At 39.3% G+C, this 17,405-nt stretch overlaps 2 protein-coding genes across 3 annotated transcripts; one reads left to right on the top strand and one right to left on the bottom strand.

Moving 5' to 3' along the window:
• The first annotated feature begins 1,654 nt into the window (after positions 1–1,654).
• On the top strand, positions 1,655–6,518 carry LOC134647692 (cAMP-regulated phosphoprotein 19). 2 transcript variants are annotated; one of them, XM_063502048.1, is made up of 4 exons: positions 1,655–1,817; positions 2,201–2,248; positions 3,863–3,979; positions 6,162–6,518. In XM_063502048.1, the coding sequence occupies exons 2-4, from the start codon at positions 2,210–2,212 to the stop codon at positions 6,351–6,353; spliced, it is 348 nt and encodes a 115-aa protein (XP_063358118.1). In that variant the 5' UTR covers positions 1,655–1,817; positions 2,201–2,209; the 3' UTR covers positions 6,354–6,518. The 2 variants fall into 2 exon arrangements, with proteins under 2 accessions (XP_063358118.1, XP_063358117.1); XM_063502047.1 differs by lacking the exon at positions 1,655–1,817 and adding an exon at positions 1,830–1,961.
• Positions 6,519–10,326: 3,808 nt separating this feature from the next.
• On the bottom strand, positions 10,327–17,215 carry LOC134647376 (tubulin gamma-1 chain-like). Its single transcript, XM_063501714.1, has 10 exons — positions 17,130–17,215; positions 16,713–16,915; positions 16,151–16,297; positions 14,257–14,393; positions 13,853–14,047; positions 12,512–12,632; positions 12,106–12,237; positions 11,783–11,965; positions 11,138–11,324; positions 10,327–10,528 (listed from the first exon to the last, which is right to left on the bottom strand). The coding sequence occupies exons 1-10, from the start codon at positions 17,176–17,178 to the stop codon at positions 10,512–10,514; spliced, it is 1,371 nt and encodes a 456-aa protein (XP_063357784.1). The 5' UTR covers positions 17,179–17,215; the 3' UTR covers positions 10,327–10,511.
• Positions 17,216–17,405: the final 190 nt, after the last annotated feature.

The following is a 17,405-nucleotide window of genomic DNA, read 5'->3' as shown; positions in this document are numbered from 1 at the left end:
GACAATCAATACATAATATGAAAGAAAACACAAAATAAGATTAAAGTGCCACGAAATGGCCTTATCTCAGCATGTTGCTGGTGGCTTCCAGCGCTGGTCTTCCGATGAGACCTGAAGTGATGTAGTCTCCGTACACATGGTGCTTGTATGCCTGCTCACTGCTGTTCATCTTGATCTCCACTTATATTACCTGCGGCATTCTTAACCTTGTAGCTGGAGCCCCCGGAGGCGTTGAGGTGCCTCTCCACGGTGATGTAGTCTCCGTACACATCATGCTTGTAGGCCTGCTCACTGCTGTTCCGGATCTTGATCTCCACTGACGCTGAGTTGGCACCTTTCTTGATGAAGGCTGAAATTGTATCTTGTTATAAACTTTTGGCATTATTGATAAACCTTTGTCAAATCAAACAAACCATTGATTGTACAAGCCTATCTGTAACTTCTATTTGTAAAAAAAGACTAAATTTTACAGAGGGTGCTAAGTTTTATGAACACAGGGGTTTCTTTACAAGTTTAAATATTAAAAGCATAATATCTTATTTAAATTGCATTGAAGGTGCAACTATGCCTACCATCACTTCTAGATATGACAAAAAGTCAAAAAACTTTCCCATTTGGAGAAAAATTATGGGATTTATTGCTTCAATTTATTACTTCGATTGCCAAAGTTTTATTTTATTTTATTTAACCAAGACCATTCAATAACTTAACTATAACAAATCCGGGGAAAACCTGGACAGAGCCGCAGCTATAGTCAAATAAGATAAGGCAAGTGGGATCAAAATTATCTTTATTCTATAAGTACTGTGTAGTGTGTATATCATAATATATTATTCATAATGAAGTAGCACCAAAATAAAAAGACAGGAATGGGTGGATTGATACTGATTGATACTGATTTGTAGACTTAATTTTGTAAATAGTTGTCAAGGTCAATGTTGTATCAAAATATAATGTTTATGAGAAAACTTATTATGGCTGTAGATAATGGTACTTACAATGTAAATTGTTTCCCCTGTTCGTCGCAGAGGCCCTGCCTCCCAAACCGACGACTAAAGCAGTCAGAATTGCGCTTTTACCGCTGCCGTTACGCCCAACGACGAAATTAACGTTCTTGTTCAAGTCAATCTGCAAATTGTCATGGCAAAAGAAATTGCGTACGTGAATACTACAAATAGATCCATCTGTATCCGCCTCTACTGGGTCCGACATTTCCGAATCCATTATTAAGAAGACTTTCTTAAATATATTTGCGCCAAAAACTAGGCAAATAAATACTAGGCGCGCAAGCAGCGAACTACCTTGCCCGTGCCTCCCTTGCCAAAATGCTTGCCAAGTTTGAAGCGATGCGATGCGTGTTTATTATGAAATCAAACTGTCAAATCGAATAAAAAAAACCTCTCTAAAAAGTCAATGCACAGTCAACCAAATTTTGTCAGTAAATAGAAACACAAAAAAAAATATACTCATCCTTTTCTTTTCGGTGCTAGTACTAGTGTTAGAGAAAGATAGTATGATTCTCTCTGTCTATGTTTGAAATCAAACAGACCTTTGACACACTATATAAATCAAATCACCAACATGACTTTTCGAGTTTCTTTGGGTCATGTTGGCAGTAATATAAAATTCTACACTGGCAACACTACAACAAACGCCATTTTTGATTTGAGGAAAAATCAGCAAGGATTGTTGACGATTTTTATTTGATCGTTCTACACATTATTTCGTTGTATTCTTTTCAATTATTGATATTTAGCGACTGCTAATCGAGCAATTGCTGGTTAATTCCGTGAAGAAGAAAAGAAAGCAATCCCAAGGTAAACCACTTTGGCCATATCCTCTTGGCGACAAGTTCTCAATAACAAACCATGTGAATGAGATTCAGATTTTTATTTCAACTTATTTACGGAATTGATCGTGAAATTTTAGTTTTTCGTATAATTTATGTTGTAATAATCAATGTTTAAGTAAATTTTGTTGACTACTTCTCATTTGTGTGGGTAGATCGTTAAGACGCACATTTACGACATTTTTCAAACTTTATACAGATTTATCGTATCTACCTATTATTTACTTTGAATGGATGAATGGCCGTTTTAATCTAGACCTACTGATTACTTCCTATTTATTTATCTCCAGTTGACATGGAAGTAAGTAATCTATATTAGATTTAGCCGATTTGATTTAGTCTTTGTTCCAGATTTCCATAATGGGTGACTCCCAGGATCAGAACGAACCCCCGAAGGACGTAAGTCTACTTCAACCGCTAACTTTTACCTGTCCAAAACTATACCTACTTAAGAGTAATTGGTCCTCTATGACCTTCATAACTTTTTACAACCTCATCTATTAGACGCAACTGGTTTAATGTCATTGCAATATTTATTGTTACCTAGATAAAGATAAAGATAAAGATAAAAGATAGTTTATTCAAGTAGGCATAATTACAATGCGCTTATGAACGTCAAATAAAGCTAGGTAGACCGGCTCCAACCCTACACCTCTGCCCCCTAACCGTCTACGTAATTTTAATGTAATATGGATAATTTTTTATCTGCAATCAAGAATATGAATGAATGAATACCTGAACTACACAATATATGTAGTTGCGAGTGTGCGAACACATTACTTCATAGTTTTAAGAAGTCATTTTTACAGAAGGCTTAACACTTTTCCACACAGGATAAGTGTTTAGTAAGTACAGGGATGTTGTCTGTATTTAATATAAATTCTTTTACACCATTTACAAAATAAGCACCAGAAACTCCAGAAAGGTATTAGAAAAACATAGACATTAGTTATATTTAACACAATTTCAACTTAATTAATAAATTAGATAGAACTAGAAAAAGTAGAAGACTTAACGGTGACATCACTGGTTCTGTTTTCATATAAATTCCATAGTGGTAATTGTTTTAAAAGTTCAAAAAAGAAACTGATTGACTAGCAGGCAAGCACCCTATTGTAAGACTTAGTGTGGTGAATAGTTCTTGAATATTTATGTGTACAGGGTGTTTGGCACATGTACCGACAAAATTTTTTGGGGGGTTTGTGGTGTCATTTCCTTCCCTTTCTTCCTTGGAACCTTGGTCCTAGGAGCCACGTATCTGGAGATACGATTTTTTTATTTTTTTTCATAGTACTCTTCGTTAGTGTAGTTAGGCATGACAATAGCAAAGTTAAAACAACGGTAACAAAAGTCAATAATAGCAACGTAGCAAACACAACGTAGGTACGTAGTTAACAATTGACCGACGCAGCACAAAGACATGCACTTCCGTGACGCCACTTAAAATTTGACTACCCTCAGATTTCAAACTAAACCTAGACTTTCCATGTGTGCGACTTGGAGCGTTTCCATGTGTGCGTAACTTTTTAGAGCAACGATTACAAAGCGGATAATCGAATTTTTAACGAAACACAATTAGGTACACGACGAAGCTACCAGTATCAGCTAAATTAAAATTAGGTTAAATTTAAATTCAGTTTATTTGTAATAAAAAAAGCCCATGGTTCGTTTTATGCTGAAATTTGTAACAAAAAACTAGTATTTGAAAGCAGACAGGTCTAATGTAAGACTAACAAACAAAGTATGCATTTAAGACCATAAAAAAAAGTTATGGGGCTCCGAAAATCAGATTTTGGATGATTTATGAAAAAAAAAATCGTATCTACAGATCCGTGGCTCCTAGGACCAAGGTTCCAAGAAAGAAAGGGAAGGAAATGACACCACAAACCCCCCAAAAAAATTTGTCGGTACATGTGCCAAACACCCTGTATAGCACAACAACAACTACCTTCATCAAGATTACATTTTAAACAATTGTGAAATGTATTCTACAATAAACATATTTCTTTGCAGCCAAAAGAGTTGGAAAAACTAGAAGAAGCCAAGCTGAAGGCAAAGTTCCCAAATGCCATGTTGGGGCGTGGACCCGGGGGCCACTCGGCATTCTTGCAGAAAAGACTTGCTAAAGGAGTAAGTACGAGCCATACATATTGTTAACACATTGATTGCCACCCAGCCTAACAAGTGAAACAAGACATCCGCGCCAGGCCACAAAAATTTCGTCATATAAAGCTGTAGTACCACAATCCCGACTATCGGGCTGCCCAGCCAGGGAACGAAATCATTAACGATAGGATAGTCGGGTTTTCGGCACTGAATGTGTTAATTATTCAAAATTGAACTCCACCATTGTTAAATAGTCTAAATTGTGGTGGTAAATACATAAGCCCCCTGCGGCTATTAAGGGTTAGATAGCAGAGTGCCAGGTGCATTGCTTAAATGTACAAAATTCAATTACTCAAACCCCATCGCCTTACTTACAAGTCCTTAGAATTCTGCATAATTAAAAAAAAAACAAGGATGATGCCCTGGTGACCACCCATATAATGTGTGCTCTATAAAGAATTAAGCTAAAAGTGCAGACCTGACAGGGCAACTTTTATACATTTGAATTACTCATGACAACTGACATCCAACTGATTTACATAGTTGTAATTTTGTATGAAGCTTCTACGAGGGGTGTTCAAAATATTCTCGGTATGAGAATGAAAACAAACAAGTACGAAAAGTTTGATATTTTTATTTTTCAATATACTCCCCCCCTATGTTCATACACTTAAAAGATCGATCAATTATTTTTTTTAATCCCTCGTAAAAATATTTTTTATCTTTCGTGTAAAAATGCTCCTCCACTGCCGCCTTCAATGCTTCATCGTCAGAAAATTTATTTCCACGCAGATCCTTTTTAAGATTGGGGAGCAAAAAGAAGTCGCTGAGGGCTAAGTCCGGACTATACGGTGGGTGAATAACAGTTTTAAACCCACATTCAACAATAGCTGCCTTGGCAATATGAGCAGTATGGACGGGGGCGTTGTCATGCAGAAGCAGAATACCTTTGGTTAACTTTCCTCGCCTCTTTTCTTTAATTACATCCTTTAATTGACGTAGAATGTTAGCGTAGTACTGTCCTGTGATATTTACACCTTTTTCTTTATAATCGATTAGTAATACTCCTTCACAATCCCAAAATATCGTGGCCATGACCTTGCCAGCTGAAGGGATGACCTTGAACTTCTTGGGATGAGCTGAACCCTTAATGTGCCACTGCATGGACTCTTGTTTACTCTCTGGGTCATAATGATGAACCCAGGTTTCATCTCCAGTAACTATTCTTTGCAGCACCTCATCAGGATTTTCACCGCACAGGTCAATAAAATCGGAACAACAAGCTACACGCATGTCTTTTTGAAGCCGAGTCAGCATTCGCGGAACCCATCTTGCACTTACTTTTGACATATTAAGATGGTCATGTATAATATCATGTACGGTACCAATAGAGAGATTGGTTACTTGTGCTATAGATTTTACCTTCACTCGACCATCTTCCAATATAAGTTTTTCCACTTTATCAATATTTTCTTGTGAAGTAGCTACTACAGGCCGGCCAGGTCTAGGGTCATCTTCAATACTCTCCCTTCCGCGTTTAAACTCGCTTGACCACTTTTGAATGGTAGATAAAGAAGGAGCAGATTCACGGTAAACACAATCCATTTCCTCTTTTATGGTTTTTTGATTTTTACCCTGTTTTGTCAAGAATTTTATCACGCATCGATGTTCTAATTTAGTTAACATTGTCAATTCGCACATGATGTTCATGTTTGTTCAGCAATTGCAGAAAAACAAAAGACCATCTCGGTTCGAATTATACTTTTTTTTAATGTCAATGAATAAACCTTAGCGGCCAGTAACGAAAGAAATTTTAGAAGAGGTCGTAAGATATCAATACCGAGAATATTTTGAACGCCCCTCGTAGTTACTAATTCACCTAATCCTAAACTGCAATGAAAGCCCTCTTACCAATTTAGAGATAAAGAAGTAAAAAAATCTGTTCTTGTTCCCTCATTGCTGACATTTTCAACAACCTTTAGTTCCATTTGGTTTCCACAGTGGGGTCAACTAGACCGATGTGTGGACGCTACCAAATAAAGGATGAAATATCATGGAGGAATGACAAACGACCGTTTTAATTTAGAAGTCAAACATGTCTTTAAATATTGTGTCTGCTACCCAACAAATAGAGTTACTACTGGTGAAAGTATTATATCTGAAAAATTTAATGACAAATTATAATACATGACTCACTCTCCCGCAGCAAAAGTTCTTTGACTCCGGCGACTACCAGATGGCAAAGCAGCGCCCAGGGAATCTAACAGCGCCTTTCAAGGCCCCAGCCGCGCCCGCCAAGCAGCCAACGGGCGACGCCATCCCTACACCGGAGACCGTGCCCGTCCGCAAGACCTCCATCATCCAGCCCAAGTTCCAGCAGAACAGCCAGACCTCCTAGCCCGCCGTTAAGTGACAGGATTTTGTCTGTTAGCCTGGCCAGACTTTCGGGGATGTTTTGAGCACTTTCTTGTTTACTGACATTCGATCTTCGTTCTAGTTCTCTGATTTAACAGGCTTGGAAGTATCACAAAAAATTAGTTTTGAAGTCTTTCTTACAGCAATTTGTGGCTTGGCCTTAATCTAGGTTAGATCCGACACAGACAGACTGCAAGTTGTATAGGAACTACACGCCGACGTTGCAGTTGGCGTGCAGTTCCCATACAAATTGCAGTCCGTCTGTATCGGCTCTTAGACCTTACATTTATTGAAAACCAGCATTGGAAATTCTTACCTGCTGATTAGTAGTTAATTTTGACGTGACAAAAAACTAAACAAAGTGGCATTTTTTATTCAAAATGTGTTGAAGTGACAACTCTCAAGATTGATTTCTAAGCAACAGGCAATTTCTTGTTATTGATTGTTTCGAATCGGTTTTGTTCGAACATTCTCTGTTAGTCTGGATGGGCTCCAATAGTTTTCCAAAGTGTTTCTCAAACACAAATTTCTTTAAATCCTAATAATAATCTTGTCCAACCAGAATTAAGAAACACTCTTGATAATACACAATAGAATGTTAACAATTTGTATTTGCTGTTCTAGATGTAGAATAAATGAATGGTGACTGCACTATATTCAATGATTGCCAACCTTGCAAGCATAAGAGAGATATTTTTTCAGGCTATTATTCCACTTTACTTTTTGCCATGCCTAATGCATTGAATTTTTGTATAAGCACCATTTTTTCCAGGGTCTGATTATCTAGGTTGGGACCTAAGGCTTTTGGGGTCCAACCTATACTTGATCAGGCCCTAATTTTGTGTTAGTGTGAAACATCACTTAGATTAAGAATGAAGGTTGCCGGAGCTGGAGTTCCAGCAACAAAACTATTGCTGATTGCCGGGGAGTGACTGAACTAGACATGTTTCTAATTTAGTTCTCTCCAATAATGTAGTGATGTTTGTAGCTGGGTAATTGTTAGAGCCAGCAGATAGCAGAGGACGCTGGTTCGATTCCAGCCCTGGGTCCTGGAGGCCTTGGTCACTTTTTCTTAGTATATGACATTTATTTCGGTTTATACTTTAAAGATTTTCTAAGTTATTTAGAGGGTTGATTTTGAGAGCATTTCAAGCATGTTGTTGTTAGCTCTAAGGAATACCCAGCTTTGGAGGGACACCGCTATTTCACTAAGCACTGATTGTTGATGTATTAACTATAAACATGTGATTAATGTTCGGTCGTAATTAGGGATGTATGTTGAAATTTAAATCTAATAAGAACAAGCGTTATATTTTTATGTATAAAATTTAGGCATAGTCTTTGGGATTCGTGTACATTGTCATAAGTATTTCATTCAATTTGTCACTTGCATAAGCAACATCGGCCCTTGAGCATAATAGAAAAAGTTCTTAGTACAGTATGCCTTACACAAATTGTGTAACGGACACTATGGGTAAACGTTAAAAAAACATCCTGAAACTTGGCCTGATTTATCTTGTATTTTTTTCTCAGATTTCGATCGAAAAAAAAAACTACAACAAAGTAAAAATCTGCCACGAAACACATAATGACAAGTGTTTAGTTAATCGGTATTCTCAAGGATACGTCATCTAAGTACTTGCCACCTGCATGTTATATGAACACGTGAATGTACATACATAGCCATAGCGTAGCTCGGCCTTGCTGTCATGTAATCATAACTGTACGTTGTCCATTCAATAATGTTCACATATCAACTGATATGATATGATTAGGCTGCCTTTCCTCTGAGGAGATGACAGGAGACACGCGCAAGAATCAACCGGAGAAGACAACCAATGATATTGGTGGATTCTACTGTTTCTTCTCATCTCCTCCTCAGTGGAAAGGTAGCCTTAGTACATAATGCCATGTATATGAATGTGATATTGACTATACTTGGTCAAGCAGATCCTGTCAGTAGAAAAAGGCGGCAAATTTGAAAAATGTAGGCGCGAAGGGATATCGTCCCATAGAAAATTTGAATTACGCGTCTTTTTTTACTGACAAGATTTGCTTGACCATCTATAGTATGATCTGTTCAATAGTGTAGGGTTCGAGTAGTCAAATTTAAATGGGGTCCCTAAATTCGGTATTTTTCACTGAGTAAAATATGATTTTATTAGCAATCTGCCCTAATCTTTTACTATAAACTAGCGACCCGCCCGGCTTCGCACGGGTTAACAAATTATACATAAACCTTCCTCTTGAATCACTCTATCTATTAAAAAAAACCGCATCAAAATCCGTTGCGTAGTTTTAACGATCTAAATAGGGACAGACTGACAGCGGGAAGCGACTTTGTTTTATACTATGTAGTGATGTTTTTTGAATAATAGGGATTTTTTAATATCAAATCAGAGTTTACTGCAGTGAATTTAAAATACGTATTTAGGGGAATTTGTGAAAGAGAGAGAGCATGTTGTGATCGCCATCAAATTGGAAGCATATTAGACTCATTCATTTGCATTTCATATAAATAGTATGTAACTATATTGTTAGAAGAAATACTTTGCTCCTTTATAATTTATGGCGCCGGTATACAATTGATTTTATATTATAAACTTATATTTGCTACAGCTATTTTAATCATGCTTTATTTAAATAACGATATGATTTAGCATCAATGCTTCGATGTTACTAGAAGTTGATCGGAAAAATCCGCAGTGAACAGTTGAAATTGTCTTAGCTTTAATTTTTTTGTGTTCTTAGAGCGCATTTACACTAGATCAGACGGTCGATAGTCGGTCTAGTGGAAACGCAGCCTAAACACGGATTGAGTCTTTCTGAAACCTATAGAAAACTATCGATATTTATAATATTTAACTGTCTTCTTCTTCTGTTCTTCTCATAAATAATTTTCGAAAAAAAAAAACCTTTTTAAGATCTTGCTGTAAGGCAGCCTTACCAATGAGGCGGAGATGAGAGACGTGCGGGAATAAACCAATAGCATTGGTTCTGTTCTCGGCTCCACTGGATAACAAATTACAACCAATCTAATCTCATCTCCGCCTCAGTGGAACGGCAGCCTAAAGCAGACCCAGGTTTGTCTCAGAAAACTGGTAACATCGGCTAAAGAGCTCCCTTTCACGCGGGCACAGTCAGAAAGGGACGGAAAGCGTTGATGTATGCAACGAATGCCTCGAGGCGTACAATCTTCGTGTGTGCACGATACGTGTAAAGTGTTAAGGTTAGCCATTATAAAATAAATTCTTGGTAAAAAAGCAACTTTTTTATTTCAATGCTTATTCATACAGGCAACTAACCTAGTCGTTAAACAAAACAATTGGTTTTAGCCTAACGGGTTTAATCCATTAAACAACACTTAACTAGAGTAGAGAGACAATGACAATTTACATATACAGTTAGCGACACGAATCTTGAACGAAACCCTACCTACTATAACTATCATATTCGGATTTTTTTTTATTCTAAAAGATTAATCAGATCTTTTGGTCAAGTGGTCATTATATGGCACATACTAAAGTTGTGCTTTGATAAAGAAAGGACGCTTCGAACGAGGAACTCTGGAGGTCTGAATACGAAGGTCTGGTCATATCTCTATCGCAAGCGCGTAATTATATTGCTGTCCCGCCCATGATGCCGGCGGTCAAGGACACAACGAGAGAGACAGCAATATAATTATGTGCGTGCGATAGAGATAGGAACGGGCGGTCATCGGTCAATGTACGAAATTTCTCGTGCTAAGCGTCCTTTTATTTCTTTTATTTATTCTAGCTAGAAACTGGATAGTTCGATTGTCCAATTTACTACAAAATCATCCTGTTTTGGTGCTAAAATTACAAATTGGGGCAATCATACTGTCAATTTAGCATCTGTGAAATAAAAACAAGGTTTATTAATGAGGCTAGGACCGCATTTGTAAAGAAAAACTTCTCAAAAACGAGAACACAGACCTTATATTCCGAGACTACGTTATTTTCAAAATTCTGTCGCTACTAACAATTGGCATTTAATCACAGTGTCTTTAATTATTCGAGTTAATCAGATAAATGCATACGATGGCACTGGTTAGATCATTAACGATTTGTGAGTCAGAATACTTCCATTTGCACCTTTGGAAACTTCACGCTTCTGCAGATTATAGCTGACCGCTCTCTGTGAACAAAAGGTACAGTTAACAAAAAAACTCAATCAAGTACGAGAGACGCAGATACAATATGTACTACCCTCACTAGGGCCGTCTTAAACTATGCTTGGGCCTTGGGCATTCAAGAATTTGGGGCCCTTTTGGAAAGTAAAAATATCCTCAAACTCCTCAAAGTCAATGTTTTGTAGGATCTCACTTTCTATGCACGTAACCCGGTTGCTCACTGTTACTGTCTGTCCGTCGGGCCCCTGATGCCAGGATCGCACGTACCGAGTAGAGTGGCGAGACAGTAAAAGTATGAAATTGTTACTCGGCCGAGTAAAAATTCCATACTTCGTTTTACTGTCTCGCCACTCTCGGTGCATGCGATCCTGGCATTAGATGGTTGGCAATCCTCAACTGTGCATTTCTCCAGAAACTTCCTGCCTCACACAGCTAAACTGTGGAATCAACTGTCGCCTGCGGTATTTCTGGACCGATACAACCTTAAAACCTTCAAAGTAAGAGTGTAATCCCATATCAAAAGCCGGCAAGGCGCTCGCTTACCATCAGGCGATTCGTCTGCTCGTTTGCCCCCTATATAATAAAAAAAAAAACCGAAAAAGACTTATACTGACCAGGCGTCCAGTGCACGTAGTCAGGCGTGGCGGCGGCGTGGTACTCCCGCACCAGCGAGTCCACCACGGAGCGGGACTCGTCGAACTCGTCGAGCGAGTCGCGGAACATGGGCTCCTTGCGGAACACGTCGATGAACGCCTCGCGCTTGCGGAGCTTGTCGTACTGCTGGAGGCAGCGGTCGAATAGCTGGGGACATGTGTGAACATTTCAATATCTTATAACAAAGGTGCTGGTGAAAGGGGGATCTGCAAAATATCCTGGTCACGGCACCAATTGTAACGACCCCCCACTTTACACTTATTCTATATTTAAATATTTGTTTACACTTTTCATGAAGGTTTTGACTGACCTAACATCTTACCGATTCTACAATAAATATGGCTCAGTCGGATAAATTGCTAAAACTTATTGTTAAGAGAATAAGAGTGTATACTCTAACCTTAGCGTGGTCCGATTCTGTGCTATGCACATGGTCATTTTGGATGTTAGTTCTGCTGGTGAGTGTACAATTTAGTAGATATTACAATACAACTAATATATTATGTAATTAGTTGTAAACAAGATCTCTGAATAAACGTTTTATTTTTTATTTTTTTTTAACTAACGAGTTGAAAATAGTGCTTGTTAAATAAATAGCATCTTACCGAGCTGATATTCGTGTGGTTGGCGAGCAGCAGGCCCGACACCTTGTGAGATGAGGTCACGTGTGGCGAACGCCGCGAGAGGGCTACTTGTATTGAAGCAGGCCCCCAAGGGATGAAGTTCGCTAGTTTACGCTCTCGGATACGTTGCAGGGACTTGTGCACTTGTGACGGGTCTACTTCGCCCTAAAACAAAAATTACAAGATTAGTATTTAGAATTTATCTAAGCTAACGCTAACTCTACAAGTCTGCGCCGATTTTGCAGTATGTATTTGTCAAATAGTGGACAGTTTTTCAGGTTAACCGATGATGAAGTTAATTATACCTGTATGATGTTGAGAATGGAGATGTAGCAGTGCTGGTTGGCGCGGTCCGGGCTGAGGGAAACCATCATGTTCTTGGGCTGGAGCAGCCGCTGCATCACGTCCAGCACCGTGGTCTTGCGGATCTTTGGCGCCTGCTCAAAATACACATACCCATGAAAAACCTCTGTGAAATTTAGTCATTTAACAAATTAAAAATCAATTGATTAAGAGCAACACACGGATTGTGGAGGATGCGGGTTCAAGTCCTGCCGGGAGCGTAACTTTTTCCATTTTTTCCTTTAATAAAGTTTAAAAATATCTATTCGTACATACAAGAAATTAAGCCAAGTTTTTACAGCTTTGCTTCTCTATTGCCAGTATTGCCCCAATACTGCAAAGGGATGGTAAACTTATTAGAATACTTACCACATGCACCAGATGATCAGCGGTGAGCGGTGTGTACCCGGTCATGAGGAAGTGAAGCCTCGGGGTGGGGATGAGAGGTGCCACTAGACTGATCAGGTCGTTGTTCATGTACGAGGGATACCTGCCAATCGATAGACAATTATTAGGACCGGACAGCCGGACACGTTACAAATTTATCATTAGTTTTATACAGATCGTATTAGCATATCTATATACACCACAGAGGCGGGTTTCTTCTTATAATTTTACTTACAAGCATACGGCTCGCCTGATGGTAAGCAATCCGTAGCCTATTATATTACTGTTTATGTTTGACCTGCAAGGGGTCATCCATTAATTACATCACACGTTTAGGGGGAGGGAGGGGGTCAAGAAAATGTGACATGTTGTGACATGGGGGAGGGGGGAGACACAAACTTTGTGACGTCACTTTAACTTCATCAGTAACCGAAAATTTATTTAAATTATTTTATTCGCTGTACATTTAAATAACAAGTTTTTAAAACGATAATCGTTTTTATTCGTTTAATTTTCTTTCCTAAGCAGTTTTGGGTTATAAAATTACTAATATTTATATCGTCAAAAATATTTTGATAAAATATTAATAATACATAGGTACTTAATTCGATTTGGCGATTTCGTAGAAAAAATGTGACGTCACACTAGGGGGGAGGGGGTTTGCCAAATGTGACCAAGTGTGACAATGAGGGGGGGAGGGGTCAAAAAACCTAGAAATTCGTGTGACGTAATTAATGGATGACCCCCAACTCCAGAGGTGTTACATGTTTGGTGTTATGATGGACTGATGGTGTTAAAGGTGTTACTTGAGTATCAGCATTATCCGCTACGCGTCCTTTGATACAGAAGAAAGCACCAATATTGAATCACGTCGACTTCCGTAACTTGACGTTTGACGAGATGAGTTGGAAGTCCAATCATCTCATGTGTGTTATTTCCACGACTCTTCGTGAACAAAGCCGTATACGCGTTTCCCGCAAGAGTGAGTGAAGTAGGGGTTGGGGATGTGCAGGCGGTCGCTGGCGATTCTGTTGAGCAGTGTCTCTGTTGAGGTGTGTTACCTGAGCGTGGCGGTGCTGGCCGACATGATGGTTGAGACCAGTGTGTTGATCTGTGTGAAGGAGGGGTTGGGGATGTGCAGGCGGTCGCTGGCGATTCTGTTGAGCGCGGGGTCTTTGTAAAGGTGTGTTACCTGAGCGTGGCGGTGCTGGCCGACATGATGGTTGAGACCAGTGTGTTGATCTGCGTGAAGGAGGGGTTGGGGATGTGCAGGCGGTCGCTGGCGATTCTGTTGAGCACAGTGTCTCTGTTGAGGTGTGTTACCTGAGCGTGGCGGTGCTGGCGGACATGATGGTTGAGACCAGTGTGTTGATCTGTGTGAAGGAGGGGTTTGGGATGTGCAGGCGGTCGCTGGCGATTCTGTTGAGCGCGGTGTTATCGAGCACCATGACGCAGTCCGCGCTCTCTGTGAGGCGCTTCAGGGTGAGGAGGGAGTTGTACGGCTGTACTACGACGTCGCTGTGGAAAAAAACAATCAGATTTCAGAATGGGTATGTGTGGCTGGGGAGTGTGAAGAAATATAAGCAACGACAACGTATGGCGTGGGGAAAATAAACTTTTATGGGACACTCTTTATTCATAAATAGGGTTCCCAAGGGTTAATAACAGTGGTGTAAAATAGATTAAACTCAGGCTTAAATTAGGTTTCGTTAAAAAACGGAACTCACCTGATTTCATCTAAATTAGGGAAGACACTGTATGTCTGCACCAGCTTCTTGGGGAACCGGTCGGAGAGGTGCTCCAGGATGTAGGAGCCCATGCCCGACCCCGTGCCTCCGGCTATTGAGTGGCACACCACAAAACCCTACCAAAAAATGAGAATTTGAGGTCACAAGTAAAATATGACTTATCCTAGACCACCATCTATTTTTATCCAACACAATATGAGGTGACCTTAGCTCTAGGCTAAAAAGCCCATGTAAGTAGTATCTTCTCAAGAATGTGTTGATGTTTTTTTTTTAATCGTATGGCTGTCTGGTCACTTACTAACAAAATATTTGTGGAAATATAGGTAACAATTAAGGACTATAATCTAATATCTAGCTTCTTCACCCAGTGGGCTGCATTCATATCAGGGAAGAGCAAGTCTAGGGAATATCCAGTGTATTTCCTCTTTGGACAGTCATAAAAAATAATTATGTTTTATGGACTGCACAGGAGCTCCGCAGTCACACGCCGATGAATTTCTCCAGCCACACTTAAACATATAGTCCCCGCAGAGTCCATGTTCTGTTCTAAGCCTGTTCAATTGGCAGTATTGGCACCAATCCCGTCTGGGGGCCGAGAATCCAACTGGCTTCCGCGTGGGGTCATAAGTTGTATGGCAGACTAGGGCCAATATGGTTATCAGAAGGTTTGTAGATTAGTATTAAAACGCTTGTTAGTAGGTACAAGAATATAATGAATTTTATTTACAGAAAACACGGTATATATACAAAAATCAAACAAAGAGACATATTTACAATAGAGTGAGACAGAGATAGTTCCCCGCGCGGGGTGCGCGGGAAGAGTGCGCGCGCGCGCGTGCCACTGCGCATGCGCGGCGCGAGTCGCTCTCAATAAAACTGAATTCGGCGCCGGCGGCGGTCCTTTCGCTCGCCGCCCGCTGTGGAGTCAACATCGTCTCGTTGTGTGCCGTGTCTCGCTCCGCTGCTACGCTCTCGCTGGTTGAAGACACGACGAGTCCGACGGGGATGCTGCAGGTTCCGGATATTAAACTGTCCTTCTCAGGGCAACGTAAAATGTTCTTCTCAGAGCAACATAAAACTGCCCTTGTCAGGGCACGTCCTGTTTCTCTGTTTAATCGCAGAGTGTCAGTCGATCGCAAACTGTTCTTATCAGAACAATTCTGTGTTTCCGTTATAACACACGATGTCAATCTAGTGTTCCCACAGTTGCAACGTCTGCCCTTGGCGGATTTGCCCTCCATTCCAGCCTTCTTGAGCTTACTGTGGGGCTTAGTCAATTTGTGTAAAAATGTCCTATAGTATTTATTTAGTATTTATTTATTTATTTATTTATTATTCGTCTTTCCATTTTGCTTTTATATCGAACGGCTGTTTCATGAGGGATAGTGCTGTCTGGTAAGGCGGATGTCGGGATTTAAGACGATGGCGAGGTTGATATGTTAATTGTGTGTAAAGAAGAAATCATTTTTTTTATAAAAAAATTCATCATCACTTTCATAACCTTAAATGACTTCTAGCATAAGCTAGGCAAGAGAAGAAAGAAGACAATTCTCTTCGGTAACCACTAACAAGTTGATATTATCAGGTTTTCTGCCAAATTTTTATTTGTCACGAAACTCAGGAGAATAAGTGTTACCATTCTATGTTATAAACTTAAACCAACATAAGTTAAAATAATACACCATGTACCAATTGTAAATATTTAATTGACACAAAAATGTATTATCAATCAACAATTATCAAGAGCAAGAGCCATCAAACTGTTTTGCAGTTTGGCAGTCCTATTTGAATGTAACGCCTACGTACTGTGTATGTGTGTGTCTTATGAAAATAAATAAATAATAACAAATTATGTATATAAGGCCAGGCATACCTCTAAATTGTCACTGCCGTCAGCCTCCCTATTGATGATGTCGAACACTTCCTCATTCAACTTGTCCCCCTGTGCGTACCCCGAAGCCCAGTTGTTGCCGGCGCCCCCGCCATGTTTGGACAGGTACACATTTTCTGGGTTATATAACTGTAATAAATGGCATTGTCTTGGATATCTTAAAAATTAAAAACTATAAATACGAAATGAATGCCAAATTTTTAATAAAAATAAGTTAAAATCCAACATCTGTTTGTCTGTTTCTTTTTTACTGTGCAAAATATAACTTTTGCATAATTTTATTATGTATCTCATAAAACATCCCCAGGAATTTAGTATTTGTAATCTGGCCAGATATTGAGAGCAGCGATGGAAAACAACTTTGAACCAATCCAAGTGTCATGGCCTAGTTGCCAAACTATAAGAGACTAACAGTTACAAATTAAGATGCATTGTCTGAGTCATAGTGTGGACTCTATTTTAGTCACTGAATTTGGATCTCCCATCACTTCTTTCTATACAATAACAAGTGTTACTTATGCAATACATAGCATATTGATCTCACCTTGGCATATGGCGAGTTCATAATAGTGTGTATAACCCTAGGCTCCAGATCCAACAGCACTGCCCTGGGTATATAGTGGTCATCATCTGCCTGGTAGAAGAACACGTCCTTCCGGTCCAGCCCTGCCGTCGCGTACTCCTCCAGGATGCCTTCCGGCGATATCCCGTGCTCTATGCATAGTTGCTTCCAGAATTCAAAGCCAACTGGGGAACAAAAACATGTATTAGTAATACAGGTTTTATATGCACATATTTGCGTGTTTCTTGCTTGAATACGAAGATAATTCGAATTTAAGTAACGGGAATAGAGGATACAAAGATAATCAACCGACAAACACCAATAAATCAAGCCGAAAACAAGAAAAACAAGGCTTGTAATTTAAATTAACCGAAGGATATAGTTAGGGTGTAAACTCACTCTGGTTGCCACATTGGCCAAGCTGTAGCGTTATCATTTCATTCGGCATGATGAATTTGTAGCTTATAACACTATTTATTTATTTATTAGGATAAATTTAAAGCTTTATCTACGCTTCGATTTAAATAAAATCCAAACAACTCCATTTACCACCCGACAACTGACATTTATTTGACAGTTATCACAGATTGGTTAAAATTTCAATCATATTTTTGCGTTTATGTATAAAGAAATTTAATGTGATTTGAAAATATATTAATGATACATTAAGCATCT

The sequence above is a fragment of the Cydia amplana genome, chromosome 4 (genome assembly GCF_948474715.1).
Source record: "Cydia amplana chromosome 4, ilCydAmpl1.1, whole genome shotgun sequence".
Classification (NCBI taxonomy): Eukaryota; Metazoa; Arthropoda; class Insecta; order Lepidoptera; family Tortricidae; genus Cydia; species Cydia amplana.
The sequence above is the reverse complement of the archived record's forward strand: the minus strand, read 5'-3'. Positions and strand labels throughout refer to the sequence as shown.